The sequence below is a fragment of the Agelaius phoeniceus genome, chromosome 1 (assembly GCF_051311805.1).
Source record: "Agelaius phoeniceus isolate bAgePho1 chromosome 1, bAgePho1.hap1, whole genome shotgun sequence".
Taxonomy (NCBI): Eukaryota; Metazoa; Chordata; class Aves; order Passeriformes; family Icteridae; genus Agelaius; species Agelaius phoeniceus.
In genome coordinates, this window is record NC_135265.1 from 68,256,585 (window position 1) to 68,282,948 (window position 26,364).

Consider the following 26,364-nt stretch of genomic DNA (forward strand, 5'->3'; position numbering starts at 1 on the left):
GTTTTGAAAGATATTCCTGTGCCACAGTTGGCCAGCTAAGCCAGCCAGTTTTTTTGTTTTGCTCACTGTCCAAACTTGCATGGACATGTAAGGGAGAATCTGACTCAGTCCCTTGTAGATGCAGAGACAATGAGCTGGATCACAAGCAGAAAAAATATGCTTCCTATTATCATCATCAGGTCTATAAACAAGTGTGCAAACAGGCATTCTGCTTCTGGGGCATAGCTTCCATTATTGGTGCTACCTTAATTTTCTTACTGAAAAATCAGTATCAGAAGTCCTCATTCATAAAAGTGATGGCTCAGCGTCATGAAATGTAACTTGCCTGTGCACTTTTTACAACAAAGCTACTATCTGCTTCTTTTAAAAATGGTTCTTTCTCTAACTTGCACTTCCAAGAATGTCCACAGATAAAATTATTAAGTACACACCAAACACTTTAAAACTTCAGAAGTTTATTTTCCAGAATAGCTGACATGGTAAAGTTAGATTCTTTTTTCTTTGTTACAGGGAAATAAAGCAAAACAGTAGAAAATTGTATATGGGTTAACAGTAAAACAAAAGCCCAGCCTAATAATAGCCCTTTACTCCACCAAGTTGTACTTCAGAAAATCAGTAGCCAAACATAAAGAAGTAGAGCATCTGAAAGACAGTTTCATGTTTACAGCATAGATTCTAAACCAGTACTAAGGGCATTTTCTGCCCATATTGTTAATATCTTTTTTTTTAATAATAGCAAATTGAAAAAGGTCTATGTGGATAAAAAGTTAACTACTGCAAGACTTTCAAACCTCAGTTATCATCTTATGGGTTGATAGTAACGGATAATGTGAGAAGGCACATGACACAGTATTTAAAATATACAGAGACCTATTAAAATCCTAAGACTAAGAGGAAATGGGAACCGAAACTCAAAATTCACAAATAGTAATTTTGCATTCCCTAATCTATATTCTATAAGTTTGCATCCGAACATTTTACAGCTTTTTCAGAAGAAAAGTGTAACACACCCAGAAAAGACTTCAAGGCTTTGGTTTGAGTTACTTTGTTGTTTTTTTTTTCTTTTAGTAAATGGAATATAGGATAATCTAAATGATAATAAAATGCAGACACATTCCCTCACTTATTATTAGCGCCCAATAGACCCACTGCTGAAGGCTGAGTATGAGTAAGAATAAGAAGAGCTTGCTGAGGCATCAAAGCTTCCTCTTCTAGACCCACTGCGTGAGCCTGAACGCGAGCCAGAGCGAGAGCCAGAGCGAGAGCCAGGTGCCGAGGAGACATTGTAAGGACTGGATATGCCTTTAGAGGAAACAGAGGCTGCTTCCAACAGTTTAAGCCCGGTGATGTCTTCCACCATTGACCGGTTCATTGCATCTTTGTAGGATATTTTCAGCTTGGTCTTGGGGCAGGTCAGAATTTTGGGATAGCTGTTGGTGTCTTGTAATTTCTGGGAAGCGCGGCCGTCAATCAATCCATTCCTAATGGCTTCTTCAGTAGTTATTCTTCCACGCACTTCCGGGTCCACGAGACCTCCAGTGAGGTACTGGAATTCAAGGAACCGCTGCCCAGCCTCATAAGGCAGCCACTTCTCCTTCACTGCTTCAGCTGCTGACATCCTCTTGCGTCCACCCTTTATGCCTTCGAACCCTATGAAGGCCTTCTGGGCTGGTTTCAGACGTGTGGCCATATCCTGATCGATGATGCCTTGGCTAGTGGCTTCCTGGAGCGAAAGCCTCTGGCCAGTGGTAGGGCAGATTATGCCGCCGGTGCAGGCCTGGGCTTCAAGTAACCGCTGCCCAGTGATGCTATCCACGATGCCCCGCTGTATAGCTTCTGAAATGGAGATTTTCTCCAAGTTTTCCGTGTCAAAAATGGCTGCAATAGGACTGCACTCATCTGGGGTCTCTGAGAAAGAACCGCTCCTGATCACTGAAGAAGAGCTCCTGACACTCAGCACAGTGGGAGACCGAGTCACTGACTCGTGCCGGAACACCTCGTCAGTGCCATTACGGCAGGAAATCATGTCTGCAAACTGGGTCAGGCTCAAGCTGCCAGAACGGTACTGGTCAAAAAACTTCCTCTCCACCAGGCCTTTATCAATGGCGTCTTGGATGTCATACTGGCTACCTGTTTTTCTGTCCACAAGGACGACTCTACTGCTGCCATCTGATCCTGTGATAGTTATTTCTTCCCACTCACACTCCTGTTCAGCTAGTTCTGTGTAGGTGTCATAATCTATGAGGCCTTTGCTGTACGCCTCCTGAACGGACATCTCCCGGTTTGTTTCTGGATCCACAATGACCACCCTGCGCTTCCTAAGGGTGTTCTTCTGTGAGGTGTGTACCACCTTTTTCTTCTCTCTCAGGGGCAGAAGGCAGAGCCCTGTTGCATCATCCTTTATGCATCTTTCTTTCAGCTGTAGGTAGGTCAAGTTTTCCTCAGTGTTGGGATCAAAGAAGCCTTTGGTGTCATCACTTGGATCACTGAGGATCTGGTTGAGCTCCTCATTGAAGTAGCCACGCTTGTAGGCCGTCTCTACTGGCAAGCGGTAGCTCTCTTTGGGGTCGATGATCCCTCCAGTAGCGATCTGCGCCTCCAGCAGACGAATGCCGTGGCCTCTCTCTATGAGCTCTTTGTTCATTGCTTGGAACAGAGAAATTATGTTTCCTGTTTCTGGGTCTTTGTACCCAGTGACAGCTCTTTCAGCAGAGAGAAGTTTCTCTTTAAATTCAATTCCAACAAGGCCTCTTTTGTAGGCTTCCTCAACAGGCAGCCTCACGTTGCTGACAGGATCCACTATGAACCCTGTGGCTGCCTGGGCTTCTAGGAGTTCAAGGGCTGTTCCCGGCCTAACCAAACCTATTTTCATAGCCTGGTAAATGCCAAGTTTCTCTTTAGTAGCCTCATTGTAGATACCAGCAATACAGCTAGAGCCTTGAAGGAAATCAATAATTCTCTCACTCACTTCTTCCACTGTAATTGCACCTCTTTCCAAGTCATTCCTTGTTGATTCCTTAATGATTCCAGCCTCAAGCAGTGCATCTGCTGAGACAGGCTGCCGGATCCCTTGGAATGACATACTCCTCTTCTGCACTGGAAGGAGCAGCAGACCAGTGTGTGGTTCAATCCTGCATTTTTCCTTCAGCTGCATGTAAGTGACTGCCTTTTTGGTGGTGGGATCAATGAAGTTCTTTGTACTGCCTTGGCAGTTGTTTAGCATCCTGTACAGTTCTTTGTCAATCAACCCACGAGATAAAGCTATCTCTTTGGGTAGGAAAACACTGTTGACAGGATCAACTATCCCTCCTACAGCCAGCTGGGCTTCAAGCAGACGAATTCCAGTTTCTCTGTCAACCAAGTTTTTCTTGATGGCTTCAGATACCGGCACAGTTTTGCCTGAGAAAGGATCCTTAAATCCTGTAATAGCCTTTTCTGCTGTATAGATCTGCTCTCTGTCATCGAAGTCAATCAGATCCCTGGCGATAGCACTGTCCACTGTTAATATCTCATTTCGGTGTGGGTCTATCACACCTCCTGTTGCTGCCTGGGCTTCTAGGAGCAGGACTGCATTTTCTGCTGTTATCAGCTGGTTCCGTTTGGCCTCAACAAAAGAATACTTCTGTCTGGGCGAAAGGGACACCCCTGCAATAGCACCTGCCCCTTTGAGGTAGGGTTCAATGTCAGCCGCAACCTCTTCCACCGACCTCTGCCCCTTCAGCAGTTTATCCAGTGTGAGTTTGTCTATCAGCTGGCACTCATACAGCTGCATGGCTGTGATCTTCTTCCGCAGCCCACTGAACACCAGCTTGGAGGCATCGATACAGAAGTCTTCCTCAGTCTGTGTAGATCTGTGAGCCCCATATGGGCGCTGTTTGAGCTTCTCGATCTCTCTTTGCAGCCTGAGACGCTCCGACTCCAACTCTGACTGGTTTTTGACAGCGGTCTCTTCCAGTCTGCACCGGTATCTCTCCTCAATTCGTTTGATTTCCATCTGCAGTCGTTCAATCTCACTCCTCAGGCTGTTCTTCTCCCTCTCACTCTTCTCCCTCTCACACTGAATCTTTCTTATGGATTCCTCTGTTCGGGAGTGCTGGCTCTTCCACTGATTGAGATCATTCAGAATTTGTTGCTTCTCACTTTCCAGGCGTTGCTTCAAACGTGATTCTGACTCCAGGGTAACTTTCAAACGGTTCAGCTCCTCTTCTAATCTCTGCAGTCTGGCTTTGTCTTGCTCCAAAGCACTCATTTTAATCAGCAGGGTTTCTCTTTCTTGCATAATCTGACTACACTGATTTTTGGATTCTTGAATCCTACTGGATGCCTACAATTGTGGAGGAGAAATAAAGCAAGAAAGGATGGTTAGAGTTTGTGCTAGTCAGAGTTATGCCCTCTGCCTACAATGCTCTCCAGCCTGTCATTTAACCTGCAGCAAACCCCAACTGGAAAACATTCCAGTCACAGCAGTGCCTTACCCAAGATTACAGACACACATAAGCCAGAGAAGGTACATTATCCCTTCACTTATGGTATCTTCAGTACTGCCAGACACTCAAGAGACTTCATTCTGTTACCCACAGCCTCAACCTTCAGCTGATTTAGTTCTCTGTAACTTTTTGATACTTCTTACAGTACACTGACAAATACACAGAGCATTTGAGACTCATAAATAGCCTGATGCTCAGCAGATGTCCTGGCAGTCCTACTAATCCAGGGGAATTTGCATGAGCTAAGGACTGGTCATACATGGATAAAAGGAAACATATGACTCAATTTTTGCTTTCCTGTTAGTTTCACATGTCACTCCAAACAATTTTACCTGCATTGCCTTCCATTTTAATTCATGCAGTGTCTTCATGTATGTGTTCATATGCACAAACACCCACAAGCATGCATGTTTGCATGCATATTAAACTGAATACAAGTTTATCTACTTGTAATACATGCATATATATGTGTACATATATATATATGTATATTTTTTTTTCATGGGTGTTATATAATCCTAAATGTTAGTATTTTTTTAATATCAGTATTAGGATTTTTAGAATAAAGGAAAGAAAAACTGAATAAAGGATATGAGGGAAGAAACATAAGGACAAGTCTAGGAAAAAATAAATTTTCACAAGTGCTCACTTCTATATATTTAAAGAGTAGTTCTTTTTACAAAAAAAACAGGCAGAATAACAAAATATTTTAAAATGTTTTCTTTAACTTTTTTATGTTGTCATCTAAAGTTTAAGAAGTAAGGGCCAATAGTAAAATTTGCAAATGCACTTAGGAACATAAGTCCCCAAGTGACTTAGGAACATAAGTCCCCAAAGCAGTCCAAGAAAGATAGACTTTTAGTACCTTAAGCACAGCTGACAACATGACTCTTAATCCTCACTTGGAGTCAACATCTTACCCAGCTAATCAGCACCTTGACAGCTTGTTGGTTCTGGGGTTTTAGCCAGTTTATTTGGGACAGCACTCAGGTCAGCCTCAAAGAACGGCTCTAACCCATCCTGGCTGAAACAGCCTGTGAAGCACACAGGCAGCAGGAAACTGGTAAAGCACAGTGGTACTCCACATGCTCCCATTTTTCCCTAGGATATTTTGCTGGACACTGGCGCAGAACACAGATTTCTTCTGAGGCAAGGTCTGAGAACAAAGCTCTCCTAGGTGATGAGAGCTTATGGCTCCCTAGAACAGTTCCCAGGGAGTAAAGAGGTTAAGGAAGTGGCCAAATCCTGCCATTTTTCTTTAAAACTTAACCAAGAGGAAGGGTCATAAAGGGAATGTTAGTCACAAGTACAGTGACTTCAAACAGCAAAGAGTGAATTAATTTGTTCAAATTGACACTGCAATTAACTATATATTTGAGAAACAGTAAAGCTGGGATCAAAATATGTGTGAATACCTCTAGAGCTTGCTTTTGGAATTTTTCAATTTCCTGTCTCAATTTTTCCCTTTCTTTCTGTAAATCATTAAGCAACCCCTGAAGTTCCAGGGTTTGCTTGCTGCTCATCTGAAGCTGATTCTTTAGTTCAGCAATGGTGGTATTTTTCTCATCAACTTCATTTCTGACCATTCTGAGGTCATCGTACTCCAATCTAACATTTCGCAGCTCCTCTTCCAGTAACAAGTGTTCCTTGGTAAGGTTCTCGGTGAGAGACTGAAGCCTTTCGATCTCTATTTTGCACTCATTCAAGGCTTTGCTTTTTTCCTCAGAGGTTTTCTGTAAGTGCTCATATCGTAGGTGAGCCTGTTTTAATTGCTCCTGTTCTTGGACCAACTGACGACGTAGAGTCTCAATATCAGATGTGTATTTTCTTAACTCCTCCATGTATCTTTGCTTCTCTCTCACATGACCATCTAATACTTCTCTTTGGTGTCTAAGGTCATCTTCATTCCTCTTCTTTACAATAGATACTTCCTCTATCTGCTGTGTGAGATTAGTTATTTTAACTGATTGGTCTCTCAGAGATCTCCTCATGCCTTCTATTTCCTCCTCCAGTTTTTTCCTCCTGGACGTTTCCTCCATTAAATTTTTGTTCTGTCTGCAAAGCTCCTCCTCCAGCTTATGTTTCTGGATCTGCAAGTCTTTTACAGTGCTCTGGAACTTTGCACTTTCTTGATCCCTGCCTTTTTTCTCTTGTGAAACTCTTTCATAGTCAATTTTCAGTCTGGCCAGCTCCTGCTCTTGGATCCTCAGCTTGTTAATTGTCTCAGTCGCACTCGTGTTTGCTTTCTGCAGGTCGAACTGGACTCTTTTCAACTGATTGTTCTCATCCTCCACTTCTTTCCTCTGACTTGTTTCGACATCCAACAACTTTCTCAGCCTTTCAATCTCTTTATTTCTTTCCTTAATGGTTTTAGAAGCATCATCAAGTGACTGTTTGTACCTCATGCTTTCATCAGAGTGTCTCTGAATAACTTGTTTTAGCTCAATCTCCAGCTGCTGTTTCTTCTGAGAAAGCTCTGAGCCAGCTGCCTTCTGCTGCTGAGCATTCTCTTCTATTTTCCGTAGATTATCTGTTGTCTGACTTATTGTATTCTTCAGTCTCCTAATTTCCTCACACAAATTCCTATTTTCTCTCATGGCATTATCAAGCTGTGTTCTATAATTATTTGTCTCCTCTTCCTTTTGCATGGTGACCTGGTGAATTGTATTCTTTGTGATATTAATCTCAGTTTCATATTTGTTCTTTAAACTAATAATTTCCTCATCATAACTGTTTCTTACCTTAGCCAATTCATTTTCAAGTTCCCATCGGCTTTTAGCCTCTTCCTGAAGCTGAAGCTTTAGCCTTTCCAGCTCCTTAGTTTTATCCTGAATAGTTGAGGCAGCCTCCTCAAGAGCCTGCTTGTACCTTGAGTTGTCTTCCCCACGAAGCTGAATGATCTGTTTCAGCTCCAGCTCTAACTGGTGCTTCTGCTGTGACACCTCAGAACTGCAAGCCTTCTGCTGGAGAGCATCTTCCTCTGCCCTCCGCCGCTGGTCTGTTGTTTGCAGAATGGCATCGTTCAGCCTCACGATCTCATCCTTAAGGTCTCTGTTCTCTCTTGTCAGTCTGTCAACCTGGGCTCTGAGGCCTTTTGCATCATCATCTTTTTGTGCAGCTATCTGCTGGATTGTTGTCTTCTTAATATTAATTTCTGTTTCATACTTGTTCTTTAAATTACTCATCTCCTCGCTAAACTGGTTTCTTACCTTAGCCAGCTCATTTTCATACTCCCTCTTCCGTGTGCCTTCGTCCTGAAGAAGAACCCTTAATCTTTCTATCTCGTACTCCTTCTCCTTGATGACCTTCTCAGACTCTAACTTCTGCCAACCAAGGCTGTCTTTCTCATTTTGCCTTGTTTTTTGCAGTTGGTCATAGTCATTCTTCTGCTGCTCATATCTATCCTCCAGCAACTTCCTTTTCCTTTTCTCATCTTCAGTCTCATAAGTCAACCTGGTTATTCTGTCATTTAGATCCTTTATTTGGGCATAGCATTTGTCTAGGTTTTGCTTAGCAGAATTTCCATCCATTTCAGCTTGTCTTTTCATTTCCTCCAAACTCATCAGCTTTGCCTTGAGCTGAGAAATGTCCATCTGGTACTTCTGCAGATTTTGCTCCAGGAATTTATGTTTGTTGCTTGTCTCTGAATTTGAATCCCTAGCAAGTCTGAGTTCCTCTTCCAGGAGTTCAATTTTGGTGTTTTTCATCTGCAACATGATAGCAGAAAAACAAACTGAAAAACTCCTATAAATATTTTGATAACTGTTTCAAAATCATCACATGCAATAAAATATACATTGTAACACTGACAACTTAAAAATTAATTTTTTTGCTGCCTCAATGACATCTAAACCCCCTTTTCTTATTTAATGTCATTAGGACAGATTCTGGAATCTTTATTTATACAGAAACCTTACTCAGAAATCAGCATATAATGACTTTCAGAGGGGCAAAGATACTTGATAGGGGGAGGGAGGTGATTTTACTGATAGTAAAATGTGGTCTAGCAGAAGTTCGCCAGGAAAGTATGGAACAGTCACCTTTAGAACCTCCCCACTTTTCAAACAGGTGAAAATCACATTCCATATATGCACCTTCTTTAATGGGCATCTCTGTTTCACTGAAGTATCAAATCAGAAGTTGCCTCTTTCAAAACACTTTAGAATATGGTCTAAAATGAGGTGCCCTCAACCATGAGGAGCAAGTTTTCAGCACTGAGGTATCTGTGCTGTCACTGAAGTCAAGGCTGGGATGGGCAGAGAAGGATTGCTCATGTGCCTTGATGAGCACCTCCTTCTTTACCAAGGAGACCAGTTCTCTACCTCACTTCACACATCACCTTGGGGGTCCCCTTGTAAAACACTGTACTCTTTCACAAAAGATGCATGACTCTGCTGGTATGACTCCTTTGTAGGACACCTCTGAGTTCTGGATACAGTTTTGTGAGCTGTTTTATACTGTATTTCTGCCTCTGATCAGTGATAGTTTTCTAATCTGTGGTAAAAATGAAAGCTAGAGAAAATAAAAGACTTAGAATACCTTCAGATCCTCCATGCTCTTTAACATTTCACTCAAGAATCTGTAATAATCTCCTGATCTTGTAAGAAGCTCTATATAGCGGGACTGAGCCTCATTAGCCTTGAAAAGAAACAGAATTGTTAGCAGTTTGTACTAGAGTTAGACATGAAAATACTTATGTCCAGACCATTTAAAGGATTCCAATCTACTTGAGCAAACACATCACTCGACAAAGTAAAAAGCAGATTCTCCTCCTCACAAATTCACACAGCATTCTGAGGACCCAAAAAGTGTGAATTCTTCCTTACAAAAAATCCACATCTTTTTTGGTTTTTCCAGGATTGTTTGCCCCCCACTGCTGATGTGATATTAAATTCAAGCCTTCATCCCCTGGTTCATCCCGCTCTTCCTGTCTGACAGTCACAAGTAATCCAAGATAAATTTTTAATAGCAGTTAATTCCCTGGCTGAAAGTGACTAAACCACTTGGGGCAAGAATCTACCTTTCTCACAGTATGTATGCAGTGGACAGTGCATAGGAATGAGATAAATTACCGAGGGCTAATCTAATGTCTGAACAAGCCCAGGTCTGATTTTACAGCACAATGACTATTCTGCACTAATTCTTTTTGCTTACGTGCTTAGCGCACATTACCAGTGACAGTGCTAAGTGTTAGAACACAGCTGGGTATGACTCACAAGGGCTCACACAGACAAACAAATGCATTCAGAAGATTAAAAGGGAGGAAAGAAAGGTACCTCTTGTAGGATTAGGACTGCAGGAGACTGAACCACACTCTTCTTGATAGGTATGTTGAGCAATGTTTCTAATCCCGAACTATAGGAAGCAACCTGTAGCTCATAATCCTGAAAAACAAGACAAAAAGCAAGACCCATTTAGAAACTGCCAAAGAATTATCTGTGAAACTATTTCAGAAAATGCAAGTTTTTGGGGATTTTTGCTTTTGTTTCCTTAATGAAAAGCTACATTCCCCCTCGTTTATATTTCTGACCATGTAGAGATGATCCTCTGTCATAAACAGAAGCTCATCAGTTCAAGTACCCCTGTGGAGATGCATGGAGGAGAAAGAGAAGGGAAAAAGAGGAAAAACATTTTGCAAAAACAAGAAGACAAGTGTTTCTGTAAGTTGAGGGCTACACGGAATTGAAAAAGATTCACGGGAGTAACTGGTCTAAGTACTGTTATCCACGAAAACGTCATCAGAAATAACAATCTCTTTTGTATCACATATGCCATCTCACATATATAGCAAAACCTTTGTCACAGAGAGTAAGATTGAGCTGGAGAAAGCACAGATATAAGGATGACATAAAAATGCAAGAACCACAAAACCATTCCCTCTGTATGTTATTGATTTTCATGGCTATTGCACACCATTCCTCCTGCTAACCTGCATTTGTCTTGCCTCCTAGATCAGATCCTAATCAGACCAAATTTGTTAAGCACCAATCTGTTCTTGACTTCTTTATGTTTTTTAACATGTGAACTGGAAGGTTTGGTCTGGCTAGAAGGAGGCTTTGATTCACCTGAAGAGAAGCTCTCACTGGTATCTACTGCATGATCCCATAGTCTTCAGGTGGCAAGTACACAAATTGCTTTCATTGTGTTCTGTACTCAGAAGTACTTCACCCCAGCAATTTCTGTACACACGCATCAGGGAGTTGACTTTTCACCCGTCAGCAGAGCAGAGACAATGGGATGTGCCTGACCATGAAAAACCACACCCCACAAAAATGCTGAGATCCAAGTACCTTAATTGCAGCTGAGCACTGATCTGCATGCTTGAGAAGCTCCTCGACTTTGTCTCGCTTCCCACAGATTTCACTGTGCAAGTTCTGCCAAGAGAAAAGTGAGCCATGAAACACTCCTGCAAGATTTACCAGTATTTCCTCCTGTACACGCTGCCTCCATCAGAAAGCACCTGCAGCAGGAGACTACTGCAGCCCTGGAGGCTGAGGCCTGAAATGACCTGTACCAGGGCAGTTTTTACAACAGCAAGCTCTTTGGGCATGAGAAGGTTTTTCTCAGAGAGAACACTCAGCAACTGAAAAACCCCCAGAGCTGGGAAGGCAGAGTTCCTTGACTTTAGCTTAGATGTATTTACTTGATTTTTATTTTTGTGCTGTAATTTGTCCCATAAGTTGCACCATCTTATGGTCCCTTGAATTAATTCAAAGCTGATGTGTAAAAGTGTCAGTGAATGTGTAGGAGCCAAATGCAGTCTTGTTCATAATCTGTTGCAGTGCTGACAGAAAGTAATGAGGACAATAATATTTCCTCCCTCTTGCCTTCTACATATGTGGTGTTTTTTGGTAGCTTGCATACTTTATAATTTAAAACAGGCCACTGTATTGCAGACTGCGTTGATACTGATATTTTCTGTATAGCAAAACAATTTAAATCCAAATAGCTGAAGACAACTCATTCAGGTGCTGCATACCTTCTGATCATGTAGGTATCTCATGATAGTGTTGGAATCACACAGCTTCATGGACTCAATAGCATCCTGACGGCGCTTGGCATCACAGATCCACTTGCTAAGAGCCTGGTAGAGATCTCGGTAGGTTTTCAGCTGTTTGATCTGCCTTTCTAAATCCCATGACCTAGGGAAAAAAAGGGAAAAACCTGTCAAAATGGAAAGTGCATTCTCTTTCTCTCTCTTTACACAGTTTTCAGAAATAAGACACAAATAAACTTACATAAAACTATGGGAAGCTCTGAAAAGGAGATTCTGAACAAAAATTTTAAATAAATGAGAATTGTACTGGTTATTAGTCACCCAATATGGGGTTTTAATACCTCACTTTTGAGTAACTCTGTCATACACAGAGGTTCGGCCTTCCTGTCAAAGTGAGGAATAAATAAAACTTGCAGTGATAAAAATCAAGCTTGCTCACTTCGGTACTCTTGTTCTCAATTTTCACTGAAGAACCAGCAACCAGTTAGGACTACATTTTGTCCTCAGATAAAAACAAAATAAAACAAAATACAACAAGCCATACCTCAACTTCCACCTCTCCCCCTCAAACAATCAGAATATGCCTTCTGTTCATGATTCAGATTCAAGGTTCAATTTTGTTACTTAATTCTTAGTGTTACTTTTTTAACCCTAAAGTATAGGATGTTGAGGAATAAGCATGGTTGCTTTTTTGAGGGAGAAAATGTTGACTGGAAGTACTTAATCCAAGAACATTAGCAAGAATTAAAAAAAAAATTGGAACAACTCTTTAGCATATAGGTTAGACATTTGCATGGCTAACTACATTTTTCTGCTTGGTCTTACACAATTCCTTTTGAAGTATGTTCAACCTGTTCACAATAGCTCAAGTCTTATTGCCCTGAAGTCACCATTTGTCCTTTGAAAGCAAAGATTAGTGCACATCAGGTCTTTTAGAATTCACTGCTAAGATGATCTTGGTAGCAACAGCAATAAGGAAAACACTCTGAAAACATGAACAAACCTGTTATCTATCTGCTTATCAGCCCTCTGCCAGCGGTCTATTAGCTGGGTAACTTTGTCACAGTACTTTCCAATGTCCATGTCATACAGGGTGTAGGACTGGCAAGACTGTGAGTGAATCTGAAGTGTTCTCTGCAGCTCATTTTCCAAGGTGTTCAGTAATGACTTCTTCATATTTAGGTCTGCTTTCATTTTCTGGAGAAAAAACCAAAATATTGTCATTTAATTTATTCTTGAGAAGATACTAATACTTAACCAATTTAACAGCATGCACGGTATGTTGGGATCTAAAGATGTGGTTTTTAAGTCAGTAAGGTATGTATAGTGATGTCAGCTGGACTTAAACTATTTAAAGTGAAACACCTATTTTGATAAACAGCTCGGCTTAAAAATGTGTTTAAAGTTAGACTAAATAATTTGCTAAACCAAAGCCCTCTGCTATTGTATTCTGAAGACAACATTTCAGTTTCTCAGAACTCTGCAGAGCAGTTACCAGAGCAGAACAAGAGCCTTGCTTGTTCCTAGAAACAACTGACTAGAAAATTTCACTGAAGTATAAAAGATTCCTGCACTTGCAACAGCTGTGGAATCAAGTCTCAGGGGTGACATATCCAGTTTTTAAACGCCTAAAAATCTGCACATTTTTTTGTTGTTGTTTTATTTTATAAACATCCTCCATGGAGATGTTTCTTCACACACACACACACACACACACACTTGTTTGGGTACACATATCTGCTGTGTGGGCATACCGTGGGCATCACCAAATGGAATATACAGCACAGGCAGTTGTCTGCCTTGCAGCCCCCAGCCACAGGGATGGCTACAGCCTTCAGTGAAATGCTCAAGCTTTTCTGTTTTTGGGTTTTTTTTTGTTTTTTTTTTTTGTGTAGCTCAAATTTACTCCAGCTAAGAACAACTCCCAGCTGCGTGGAAGGTCTCTGTAACCCATTTCTGTACACTATTATCTGTGGTTATCACTAGTGAATGTAGATTTGAAGGCAGTATCTCCTTTCTTGCATATAGGCTTGTTAATTGCCCTTGTTGTCCTCTAGGTGTAGCAAGTTAATTTGAGTGTTATTGAGTGTCCTGGTTTTGCTACAGAGTCTATGTCAAATCTTAGAGTGAAAAGTATTCAGCCTGTACAAGGGGAAAAGGGAAATAACCTCTTTGCTGAGCACAAAGTTGTCTTGCAGATCCAGTCTTTTATCTGCCTTTATCTGCTGGTCCTTTTGTGCACTGAATGCATTTGGGAGAAGAGCTCTTTCATTATTTTCTGTTCTTACCTTTAGTAGGGAAAAAAGTGTGTAGGTGGTGCAAATGGAGCACAACCCAGTTACCTTTTTGTCATGTCAAATGAGAGCTCCAGAAACCTTCCAAGCAGCTGCCCTTGCTCTGGGGGCAGCAACAACCAGGGGGTGGAAGAAGTAATAACCTGTATGTTACTTCCAATAATTTCACAGAATCACAGTTTCCTGAGTTGGAGATGACCCACAAAGATCATTGAATCTACCTCCTGGCCTTGCACAGGACACCCCAAGAGTCACACTACATGCCTGAGAGTGTTGTCCAAACGCTTCTTTAACTCTCTCAGGCTTGGTGCTGTGCCCACTTCCCTGGGGAGCCTGTTCCAGTGCCCAGCCCACTTCCAGATGAAGAACCTTTTCCTGATATCCAACCTAAACTTCCCCTGACACAGCTCCTTCCTGTTCCCTTGGGTCCTGCCACTGGTCACTACAGAGAAGAGATCAAAGTCTGCCCCTCCTCTTCCCCTTTTGAAGGAGCTGTAACTGCAACGAGCTCTCCCCTCAGTCTTTTCTTTTCCAGGCTGAACTGACCAAGTGACCTCAGCCACTCCTCATACAGCTTCCTCAAAGCCCTTCACCAATCTCACAGCCCTCCTTTGGATGCTATCTAATAACTTTATATCTTTTTTATCTTGTGGCACCCAAAACTGACCACAGGACTCAAGGGGAGGCTGCACCAGTGCAGAGCCCCAGAGCAGGAAAATCCCCTCCATGGACCAGCTAGCAAGAATGTGCCTGATTTACAAAACATTTTGTGTCTATACATAAAATACAATAGGATCAGCATTTCTATCTCCTGTGGTTTTGATCAATAGATCAGTGCTGGCAGGTACAAATTTTGTTTTGGTGTGTCATTGGGTTTTGGCCCCTCACCTTCAGACAAGCCCGATAAGCCTCCACTTTATCAAGATCCAAAGGAACAGTCTCCTCTTCAGACAGCCTGACTTCAAAAACTCTGATCACATCTTCTGTTTGCAGAATAACCTGGAGCAGACACCTCAGTGCATTCAAGCTAAAATAAATGATACAAGGCAAATCCATTATAAGGAAGACTAAGGAAGGACTAAGGACTAATCCATTATATATAAGGACTGAGGAAGGAACAGTGATATTTTTAATTAATTGCAGATGATTGGCAAAAGAGAATAGGTAAACAAGAAATTTCTGTGATACCCATGCTTCTCACCTTCTTTTTTAAAATGCTCCAGAAAAGAGAAGAAATCCATGTGTCTGTTTCTATCAACATGTACACAATTTGCAGAGAAAAAGGTGTAATTTTACACTGGTGGTTACAAAAGGCAACTTTTTTCTGGACTATGAATTATGGGAGAGAGTGAATATTTATTGCAAAACCCCCAGTTTACTTACCTGTCTAAGTAGCCAGCAGAAACACCATTAATATTTTCCAGTTTTTGAAAGAGGGCATTTATCTCTGATTGCAAGTACACATACTTCTCACAGCCTCTGAAGTTAGGCAGCAAGTCCTTATGCTTATTGAGGGTTTCAGCCATTATTTGAGAGTCGTTCTGCACACCCTAAAGAAAAAGAGAATGCCTGGTTTACACGTTTTTGGTTGGCTGAATGTTCATTCTATTCTATATTCACATGGAATTGGTCTCCTTATCCAAGCAGCCTGCTCTTTATACATAACCAGCTTGACTGAGGACTGAAGAAGTGGCTGAGCTTGCTTTCTTCAAGGCAAGCACTACTGAGCAGTTTCTTTTTTGTCCACAATAGGTCACATGTCTTTTTGAGAATCTACACTCCAAAACTCAGCTCTGACATGCCACGGTCCTTCTGCTCTTGAGACTTTTGCAACCTCGTTGCCCCAAGGGGATTTCTCATATGCCAAACCTGTTACCTTTTTGTACCAATCTTCCCTCCATGGTTTCCTACAAATCTAAAGAGCGAGGAGAGGGAGAGTAAGTCTCGTGTATCCAGTCTGTATCCCACAGACAGCACTTTACAGGTAGGTGGTTACGTGAAGCCCTTGGTAAAGGATTTAAATGGTGCTTTACTTTGGATCAGGCTTAACATGAACTCACAGTGACCTGACATCAGTCTTTCTGTATTCCTTGTCTGGCGGAACTTGATTTCTAAAACTCAAGGGTCAACTTTTTCTACTTGGAAGATAAATTCTAATCCAAATCATTATGGTTAGCCTCCATCTGAGAGTATTCTGCACAGGATGTGTGTCTTTCCCAGCTGATCATAAACAGAACTGCAGTGTAGAGTCATACAGAGCTTGAGATGCTTAAAGACAAACATCCATGGTTACCTCTAAGTCCTTTATTCTGGCTGAAAAATCGTGCATAGCCCCTTGATCCACTCCAAGAGGAGCTCTTTGAACCATCTGAATCTCAGCAGCTTCAATCTGACGCCGAAGTTTCTGAAGCTCCATCAGCAGCCAGGCCTCCTGCTTCTCATACTCTCGGTTTCTCTCATTAACAATTATGGTGTTTGAGGACCCCACGGGACAGCACTCAGTTGGGACCACTGAAATGGTAAAAAGAATTGGGTAAGCATCAACTGCCAGACAGCTGAGCAGGAACATGTAGAAAGCCAAGGCAGTGCCCAAGTGACCCAAGCACTGAGTTGACCTGTAGAACTGAGAACAGGTGGAAGATCCAGGCCTTAGGCAGCTGTTTCAGAGAATGAAATCTCTCCTTCACAAAAATATAAACTTGCTTCCTAAAATGCAGCAGTCAGATTTAGCTTCCTAATAATAGAAAATTTATCAGATGGACTAAATTCCTCTCATTCTCCCAGCAGGTTCCATGAATTTTAGAGCACTATTCCCAGACTCCCATCAAAGGAAGGAGCCATGCCTGTACATGGACAGTTTTGTTATGTTGGGAGACAGCAGAACAGTTCTTGAACATATTCCTATTCGTATATTGAAAAGAACATTTTCACATAAAAGAATGCAGAACTGGCCATCTCTGGAACAAAGAAAGCCCAGCAATTGAAACTCTACAAAAGTCAGGACGACAACAAACCTGTTTGTGGTGGTCGTGCTTGATTAGGCAGTTGTATGATCAAGGTTTGGTAGTGCTTCTGAGCATCAGTGAACTGAGTCTGGATCTTTCGTTTGTCTTCATCACCAAACATCTCTGAGCCTTGGCTGTTTCTGAGGAATTCTTGATAATGGATCTCCAGGTCAGTTATTATTTTTTGGTAATCTTCCTTACGCATTGTTTTCAGCTGAAATAAGGAAGAAGGGAATTTTGAAATAAAAGGGAAAAAAAAGCAATTGGGGAAGTTTTATGACTAGTTAATCATTAAGGAACAAACTAATAAATCTATAAAAAAAACAAAGTAATCACACTTTAGAATAAATCCTCACTAAGCTACCTCTAAAAGTATGGTGCTAAGAGTACCAGCTGAGTGAACCTATCCTTCTTACCATCATTTCACACCTTAACAGCAGTTTGAAATTCTACCTCTTATTCTGTTTATCCATGCCCCTGTACAGTGGGAGCTAATACAGCAAGTATGTAATAAATTCCCTTAGCTAATCTTCCTGCTTATCTGTTTCTCCTTTAATAAAATTACAACTCCCATATGTGAGAGTTTTTGTGCAACCTAGCAAAAGGAAGGCCTGTGGCTTTGTAGAACCAGAAAAGGAAGGTGGTTTTGTAGAACATACATCTGTACAGGATACTGAAGGGTCTGCTTGGGACAGCAGACATCAGGTCATGGATGTCTCTGGTCTGCAGGCAAGGCCAGCTGGTGTCTTACCTTGGCAATAGTCATGGCTCTGATTTTCTCAATGTCAATCATGCAGTAATGCCAGGACACCAGGCTCTTCATGTTGATATACAGCTGGTTCCACAAAGCTAAAATAGCTTCATAGTATTGCTCAATTCTGGCATGAAGAAAAAAAAACGCATGATCAAAATGCATCTGTCCTTGTAGCACAGATACAAAATATCTCAAGAAACAACGACCAGATGTGGAGCATGTTAAGGCTCTTTCTCTACTTGAAAAAATCTTGGAAATTAATTATACATGACTTTCATTAGTACATATGAGAAAAACCGTGTAGACATTAACTTTTAAAAGTTTCTAGGCCCCAACCTAGATCTCAGCAAGTTTCACTGCAGTGAGTTTCCTCAAGTCAAGGGTCGAGGCCTTAATCCCCCCACCTTTAGGGGCAGGGGCAGTGCACTCTGAGCAAGGCACAGAACATATTTTGTGACTGGTTGCTATTTCGAGTGAACGCTAACCCCAGAGGCAAGCATCCAAACTGAGGCAGCAACTCACTTGGTAGCCAGATCCACTGCCAGTGGATTGGGGGGTGGGATGATAAGGCTGACAGATGGCACCAGCATGTCCACTCCTCCGGGGCCGGTCACCAGCCACTTGCTGCGCTCATTGTTGTCCTTCAGGATGCACTCATCTCCTTTGCGCACCGTTTTCTGCAAGGGATGCAGAAGAGGGTTTCTCAATAGCTAACTAAGGTGGGGCTTCCAGGAGAGACAGACAAGGGAGGTGCACCTGGATGACAGAAGCAGGAGCGCTTCCTAGCTGCCAGGTCTGGGTTTGTATCTCAGATTCATATTGGAGCAAAAGATTAGTACAGATCAACCCCTTCTCCCTGAATCTGGTTTCCATGTGAAGAAAGCCCAAAAAAGCCAAGAGTGAGCCAGAGAACACAAGTCTGCCAGATCATCAGACCTGGGACTTGCCCTGACAAAGACTGAATGTGGACACATGGCCTGGTAAGCTACACAACCATGTGTGGCTTTCAGCCAGTGAGCTGAAGGCACGAAGACATTTAGTGCTGCATCCATATTTGCAAAGGGACTGGGAGTGAGTGTGGCAGAGCCAGATTCACCAGCTCCAACTGCCAGAAATCCTGACACCGGGCAGCCACAGGTGTGGCCGTGGTGCAGGAAGAAGCACATAAGCAGAAAGCAGATCTACATTTATTATTTAGAATAAAAAAAACAGAAATAAACCCAAGCAGCCTCAGTACTGAGGAGGAAGAAAAACCATAATTAATTTCATAGCAATCCAGAAAAAAAAATGGGAATAATAATGAATAACTGCATATTCTTCACTTATGTTAGATGAATTGCTCACCTAAGAATCCAGAGAGGCACTGGAAAAGTGAGCAATCACCAAAAAGAAAGGTGTGGATGCACAGAGGCATCCGTACAACAATTTCAGTCTTATCAGCAATAAGACTTTTATGTTCTAATTTCAAATATGAGTATTAATGCTATTTAATAGATTTATAATAGTAATTTTGACTAGCTCTATTAACCAATAAAAACCTACTTGTTTATTCATAGTGGCAAGAAATGCAGAGCTTCTTCTGTCAAAGAAATTCAAGCTGACCAAAAGCATATAAAAGGGTTACACCTATCAGCTCAATGGTCTGCTTACTAAGTAATTTGCAATGTTCTAGCTTACACAGTGTTCATTCACAGCCAAAAAGGAATACAATACCAGATCCTGTTTGTAGTCACACAGAGCCTTGAGGATAATGGGCTTGTTACTTCGATAGTCTGGGTTACGTGGCTTCAGCTGCACAATCTTCCTGGATTTATTCACCAAACTCTGCACTTGCCTCTTGTATTCAAGAATTCTCTCTCGTTCATTCTGCAAAGATTAATCATATGTAACAAATTTATTCGAAAAAGAAAAGGCATCTAGTTCTCGCTGTTCTATTTAAGAGAGGGATACATCTGGAACTTACAGTAGGCAAAACTTACTTTAGCTCCAATGGGATGAGTCTTTGGCCTACAGTGTAAAACTGCAGTTTTAAAAAGAGCTGAGAAACATCTAAGTATCTTTGCAGCTCTGGCAAGATGCAAAGTTTGCAAAATTTGCATAGCAGGTTTTTCATACAGATCTTCAAAGTGGTTAAAGTGGTGTTTAAGAAACACAGGCATAAATTGAAAGAATCTAACAAAATGAATGCTAACAAAAAAAGGCAACAATTACACTTTCAAACCTGACTTCATCAATTGGCCTTTTACACCACTGACCATTTTTTCTCCAATTTGGGACTGTAGTGCTTAACTCGTGATAAGAGCTAAAAAAGCTGACTTCTTTCAAAGAGACTGCAGTGATAGAGTGACATGATGAATCATTTATCAAATGTCTTTATCCTTTGAGGCAAAATCTATTCTACCACATAAGAATAAAAGTATTTCTTTTTTTTTTTTTCATTTGTTAGCATGTCAGAAAATTGGGGATTTGTTGGACTCATTCCAGACTAAAAAATATAGTGGTGTCAAGTTCATACAGTACCATATTCAAATATTGCAGTGCACTTGGGTTTACATTTGTTATCTAAAGAGAGCAGCTGGTTTCCCAGAAAAGCAGAACATAACCTGTCAGGTGAGTATGACAGTACCTCAAGCTCTTTGATCTGCTCCAGCAGAGTCTGCAGTGACATGCTCTTATCACAGATGAACTTCTTTCTGATAGAGTCTTGTAAGTTTTTCAGGTAGCACTCCGTGGCTTGGGCCTCTTCAAAGAACTACAGGAGAAAAGTTGTGAATTTGGCTGTGTGTAGCTCTTAAAAATGTCAGCTAAAAATTGATGGACTCCTTTAATGAGAAATCTCAGTTCACCTCTGGCAGAATGGTAGCATTTATAACATTGTGCAATAGAGTACTATAGTAAATATATGTGTGCACAATAAATATATCTTTGATGGGATTCATGCTTTTTTAAAAAAAGTGTGAATTCTCCACATCACAACTCACCTGAAAGTAAGCCGCATTCTCCTTCAGATGAACATCAATACATTTGGTGATCTGAAGAATCCAGCTCCACTGAGTTTGCAATGTATCCATGTAAGCCTAAGCAAAACAGTAATACACACAAGTCAGGCCACAACACTGATCTCTCTCCCACACCTAGACTCAAGCAAAATTATCTGTGCTCCACACAAATGCAAATGAAAAATCTGCTAAAACAAATTCACGGACACCAGAACTACGTAATTAATGCAAATGGTTTCGCAACTTCTAGGCATCCACCTAACTGAAATGAGTTAAATACCTGCTTGTGAGACACAAAGAGAAATCTGTTCATGACCTGAATTTGTTTGATCAACATAAAGCCCCAGGTGCGTTAACAAAAAGGGGTGAAATGCACAAAGAGTAGTGCAAATAAAGTATTTCAGCTGCAAATGGCCATGTTCTCATTCTTTCAGGGAACATCTCCAAACATGATATTTTATGCTGGTTGTTTTTAGATTCAAAATACTCAAGCAGCCATGTATATTCTTTAAAAAATGATGCACAACTTTCAGTTCACTGCTGGAGCTTAAAAGAATCTTTCCTTTAAGAGAGAAACTGACTACAGGAGAAATAGGATTTTACACAATATGATAACAGTTAACCAAGTAAACATACTGAAAGGCAGAAAAGATTTTTTTTTCCTTTTAGCTTCTTCAGTTGCAGAGTTCTTATGCACTCTTGAAACTGCAACAACTACAGCATCTCCTAATAAAATGTCGAAATTGTTGCAGCCTTTTTAATTAAAAAGTAAGTGTACACCAAGCTGTGAAAGCAAAAGCGTCTTGGCTAAGCCATAGAAAGACACTATGAATTTCAGCTGCAGAAAGTATTTGCACTTGGATTAAACATAAACCCTCAAAAAAGGGTGTGGCATTTTTCAAAACATGCCTACTAAGACAACAGAACAGCAATGACATGGCTTCCTATCATAAATCCTGTTGCACTGTAGTCAGCACAATCAAGATACAGCAATTTCAACACACTCAGATAGCACCCTAAGCCTAGATTTCATTTTTACTTGCATCTATCACCATGCAGTTGTTAATGGCCAGGTTTGTAGAGGAAGATAGTAACGTTTATTAGAGCAGCCCCTAAAGCTGGGTAAAATGGGCATGATTTTGGGCAGGCAAAACCTTCTTGAGCCCAAATGCAGCACTTCGTATGTGAACTTTCACTGAGAATTTTTCCCATGTAGCAACTAAAGAAGCAAGTGAAATCACACAAAGTCTAACTCACCTCGATTTTGTCTGAAGCAGGATGCTGATTGAGCACTAGCTGGTCACTTTCTTGCTTTAGCTTGTTGAGTTCTTTTTCTTTAACCTCCAGTTCACTCATACGTTTCTAAATAACCAAAACACAGCATTAAACTAACTCCAAAGGTATACTGCACAGGCAGAACAGTGTTTCCATTTGTTTAAAATTTCCCAGATAGTTGTGATGATATAAAATTATCCCCTCTAACACTATAAAGTGTTTCCATGAGGTGTACTGAAGTTAATTATGAAGACATTAGAATCAAAGAAGGTGCAATCATCTCAATTCTAGTCTCTGGGCTTGCTGTTTCAGAGAGCAAAGAACATTAAGTTCTTCCTTTCTTAAGAATGATGGAAGCAAAAATGACTGCATCTTGCAACATCCAGAACAGCTGAACTAAAAAAAAGGCACTTCCATAATAGTGTGAACTTCCATTCTTTTTTCAGTTTAGTGATCAGCACCAATACTGGTTAAACAAATACACATGCTCAATTTCCTTACACACCTACAGACCACAAGGAGCAGGGCAAACTACATCTGACCGTGCACGCAGTGTGCTGCTGGCAGAATCATCAGAGGAAGAGAGCACAGCTCTACTTCCTGGTGACAGATAATCAGGGCCAAATACATAGACCTCTGACCCCTGCACAGTCCCAACAGGGAGAATTAAAACTGCTTGTTTCAAGTCCCTTAGTTTGGCATGCCAGCACAATGACTGTGCTGTGCTGTGTGCACAAGCAGTAGGTCATCACTGGTCTGTAGTGGACTGCACAAAGAAGACCACATTCCAAGATCAAAATAAACAATGAGAACTCCCTGAATGGGAGCAAAATCCTCCAAAAAATATCCTGTCCTGACTCGAAAGGTTATTACATAGTACTTCACTGAAAACTGTTGATAAAAAAACCCAGGAACTCCAAAAGAGTTCCTCCACTCCAAAAGAGTTCCTCCACTCCAAAAGAGTTCCTCCACTCCACTCTTCTCCACTCCAAAAGAGGGAAGAAACACCCTGTGATGAGCCTCTCCCAAGAGAGGCTGTTTCTCCCTGACTATTCCAAGAGAGGGCTGATGGAAAACATAGGGAGGTTGAGCTATCTTACAGAGAAGGATTCCTGCTTCCTGGCAATATCAGTGTTCCTGTCACTCCAGTCATAGAGGAGCTCCTCTTCCTCACAGTCATTGATCCACATGATCTCTCTGCTGGTGGCCTGGATGAGGTTCTGGAATTGGCGAAGCTGATCCATTCTCTCAAAGGAATATTTCTGCAAGGAAGTACAGATACGAGAAGCCATAAACATATAAATGCCTGAGCTGTGTGGAGAAAGGGAAGCTAAGAGCACAGCATGGCTTTTTCCTTTTTTTTTGTTTGGTTGGTTTTGGGTTTTGATGGTTTTTTTTGTTTTTTGGGGTTCTTGTTTGGCTGGTTGTTTTTTTGTTTTCGGGGTTTTTTTACATAAAATAACAATAAAACCCACATGTCTGTAAAACCTGTTGGCAATGGACAGCAGATGTGCCTGGGTTTATTGAACCATGAAACCTGTTAGCAATAGACAGCACACACCGTGTCAGGATTTATAGAATAGGAACCTGATGTCAGCACCTTCTCAACATTATTTCTAACACACGTGTAGCAGACATGTAGGAAGGCAAGCAAAAAGGCATGGGGGGAAGAACAAGAAATGCCTGAACACTTAACATCCTTTTGCTTGCATTTGCTGCTCATAGTACGTCCTTGATGTTATAGCAGCATCTTTTGCACAGTTGACACTTCAAGAAAAAATTCTTTGTCTTCAGATCATAATACACATCCTGTTACTTGAAATCAGGTTGCCAGGAATCAGATTCTGATCCCAAGTGTTAAATAAACCATTTGCACAAGATTCTTACTGTGTTTTACATGAAGATCCACAGCAGGGAAGATGCACAGCCCTACACAGAATTTGGTTCCAGTCCCACCTTTGAGTAACTTTTTAAGCTTCATATACAGCCTAATTTCATCACTACATTTACTCCCATTAAGGAGGTAGAGGTCTACTCTTCACCTGCTTGGTGACCAACTCCCTCCACCAGGTGCAAACTGGAAACTTCCTTGCGAGAACAAGTCAATTATACAGCAGGCAATGCATTAATCTCAAGTCCATAACTCAAAATGAATCTTTCAGAAACTACAAAGCACTTTCAGTTTACTGCTGAATATAATTATTTAAATGTGCATCTATCACTCTGTCAAAACCTGAAGTGTGCCTTGACAATCACATAGGTGTTAATAAAGCAAACAGGGTCTCAGAAATGACCACATCCCTTGCTTACCAGTAGGCCTTCATATTCTTCCTCCAGCTGATGAACTGCAGCCTTCTCCCGCTGGAACAGAGACAGCAAACACTTAGTGAGCCTTTTACAAGTTTCCTATTTGCTGCTATTTCATTTACAGAGTCAATATCATAATAATTGCAGGTGGTAACATGCAAATGCCTGCAAGAGACATCTGTCAATAGCAGATTTGCTCCGCTGGATGACTCAGGAAGTACAAAACCAAGGCTTGGACAAACTTACTACTCTCATGGATGCTCAGTATATATATCCAAGCCTGCACATAATCTGTAACACCAAAACAACACTCGAAACTGGATTTCTTTCTGCACCAAACTCCTGCACCAGCTAGTCCTAGAGCAAGCTTTGGAGATTGTGAACTAGTATAAATTACGATGTGAGCAGACAGCTCCGGTCTTTATCCCCATTTCTATGGCTGGGAACCTGCCCAGCCTTGGAACTGGTATTCCACAGGGCAGACTATCACCTTTCCTATTTGAAACAGAAGGGGAAATGGAGCAAAATCCTTTCCACTCTTCAGCTTGGTTGAGAGATTAGGGCTACAGAACAGACTACCTTTTCTTTAGATTGAACACCCTCCTGCCAAATAAGAGAAAAGATGAATGGAAATTAAATAAGCCTCCTCTCTCCTATACCTAACTGCTGGGCTGATAGGAGAGGAAGTTAACACAGTATTTTCAGTCACTTCTTTATTCCAATCACAAAATCCAGAGGGCAACAGAAAAGAAAAAAATAATATCAACACATAAGAAAAGCTTTAATCTTATTTTAGCCAAGAATTCAGGCATTTTTCACAGAAAAAACCTGATGACTCAAGGCTGCATCTGAACACCCACCTTATTCTTTCACTTTCTTGTTTAATATACTGAGACAGCAAGTGAGAATAATCACTCTTGGTCATCTGTCTCACAAATAATATGGCAATATTTATTTGCCAGCCTTGGTGCACAACAACAAAAAGCTAAATAGCTACTAAATTTTTATTTTAAAATTCTGAGGAACTATCGAGGAATTAAGAATTGGAAGTGGTTGCTATCATGACACCAGTGCTTTTTCAAGAGAGGATGAACTTTCCAACATTCCTTTTTTTGTAGCGGAACACCCGTGAGCCAATGCTATATACCTAGACCAAGCAAAGTGTACGGGAGGACAGCAATTACCAGATCTGTTTTGACTTTGTCCAGGTGCCAACGATAGTCTCCGATGGCATTGTGGGTTCTCCTGTGCTCACAAATTTGTTGCTCAATGGATGCTGCTTCAAACCCCCACTTCACTTGCTCCATTTCAACCTAGGAACAAGAAACAGGATTGGTACTTTCATTTCCAATATTACTGCCTAAATTGGAGCATAAAGGAATTGAACTGAAGGCAACTGACTATGTGGTAGAGAGTAAAACTGAAATAAAGAGAAGTTCAGGATAGGGTTTTACAGTTTCTTTAAATTGCCATCAATTAAACTGTGTGACAAGCTGCCAAAGGAAAAGAAACAAAATAGGAAAAATATTTCAGTTGTTTAAAGTTACACTAGATGAAGCACACTCAGTAGTGTACTTTCATCTTCATAACAGTTGTCTTTGGACCAAACTGTTATTTTATGTTCTACAGTAAAATTACATTCTTATCACTCTGAAAACAAACCATGACTTTATCAAACAATGTTATTCATACAATTCATGTGAAAATGCCCAATTAAGTTAAGCCCAGTACACCAGATTTCCATTTAAATTTTAATTTCCAAAATGCCCAATTAAGTTAAGCCCAGTACACCAGATTTCCATTTTAATTTTGCTCATGTAAACTTCAACAACCTCAGTTAAATGCAGTCATTTTAAAAAGCTCCACAGAATATAAACTGGAATTATTAGAAAATGTCTTGTTTGTCTAGCATTTTAGCAACATTTATTGTAGGATGACAAGAGAAAACGTCTAGAAACAGCCTTAAAAAACAGTAATACACCTGCTAATTACTAACCCAAAAACTGACTGCATTCCTTGTTTCATTTTTTTCCAAATATTAAAAGCCACCTAACTTTAAATTCAGCTCCTCAAACTCCAAATTCTCTTCTATGCTGCAAAGACACACTGCAGCTCTATCTGAATACCTGTCTATGCACATGCCCAGTAAAGAAAGAGGTATCCTAATCTTGGGTTGGAACTGAATTTGGTAATTACCAGCCTGGAGTCAAATCTCTATGAGTCAACAGATAACAATAAAGCCAGAA

The 26,364-nt window shown here is 40.9% G+C and overlaps 1 protein-coding gene across 3 annotated transcripts in view; it reads right to left on the reverse strand.

The window, feature by feature from the left end:
• Positions 1–444: 444 nt before the first annotated feature.
• Positions 445–26,364, reverse strand: part of DSP (desmoplakin) — a 39,489-nt gene continuing 13,569 nt past the window's right edge. The window contains exons 5-24 of one of the 3 annotated variants that reach the window (XM_077180941.1): positions 25,303–25,431; positions 24,122–24,172; positions 22,912–23,073; positions 21,794–21,898; positions 20,519–20,614; positions 20,164–20,289; positions 19,251–19,403; positions 18,060–18,214; positions 17,535–17,661; positions 16,793–16,997; positions 16,072–16,289; positions 15,162–15,328; positions 14,667–14,805; positions 12,488–12,681; positions 11,467–11,629; positions 10,778–10,861; positions 9,764–9,871; positions 9,027–9,125; positions 7,697–8,194; positions 445–4,324 (exon numbers count right to left, since the gene is read on the reverse strand). In XM_077180941.1, coding sequence (XP_077037056.1) covers positions 1,130–4,324; positions 7,697–8,194; positions 9,027–9,125; positions 9,764–9,871; positions 10,778–10,861; positions 11,467–11,629; positions 12,488–12,681; positions 14,667–14,805; positions 15,162–15,328; positions 16,072–16,289; positions 16,793–16,997; positions 17,535–17,661; positions 18,060–18,214; positions 19,251–19,403; positions 20,164–20,289; positions 20,519–20,614; positions 21,794–21,898; positions 22,912–23,073; positions 24,122–24,172; positions 25,303–25,431 — 6,174 coding nt within the window. In that variant the 3' untranslated portion in view covers positions 445–1,129. Of the gene's footprint in view, positions 4,325–5,902; positions 8,195–9,026; positions 9,126–9,763; positions 9,872–10,777; positions 10,862–11,466; positions 11,630–12,487; positions 12,682–14,666; positions 14,806–15,161; positions 15,329–16,071; positions 16,290–16,792; positions 16,998–17,534; positions 17,662–18,059; positions 18,215–19,250; positions 19,404–20,163; positions 20,290–20,518; positions 20,615–21,793; positions 21,899–22,911; positions 23,074–24,121; positions 24,173–25,302; positions 25,432–26,364 lie in introns of all 3 variants that reach the window. The other 2 variants (XM_054640780.2, XM_077180933.1) reach the window with 2 other exon arrangements.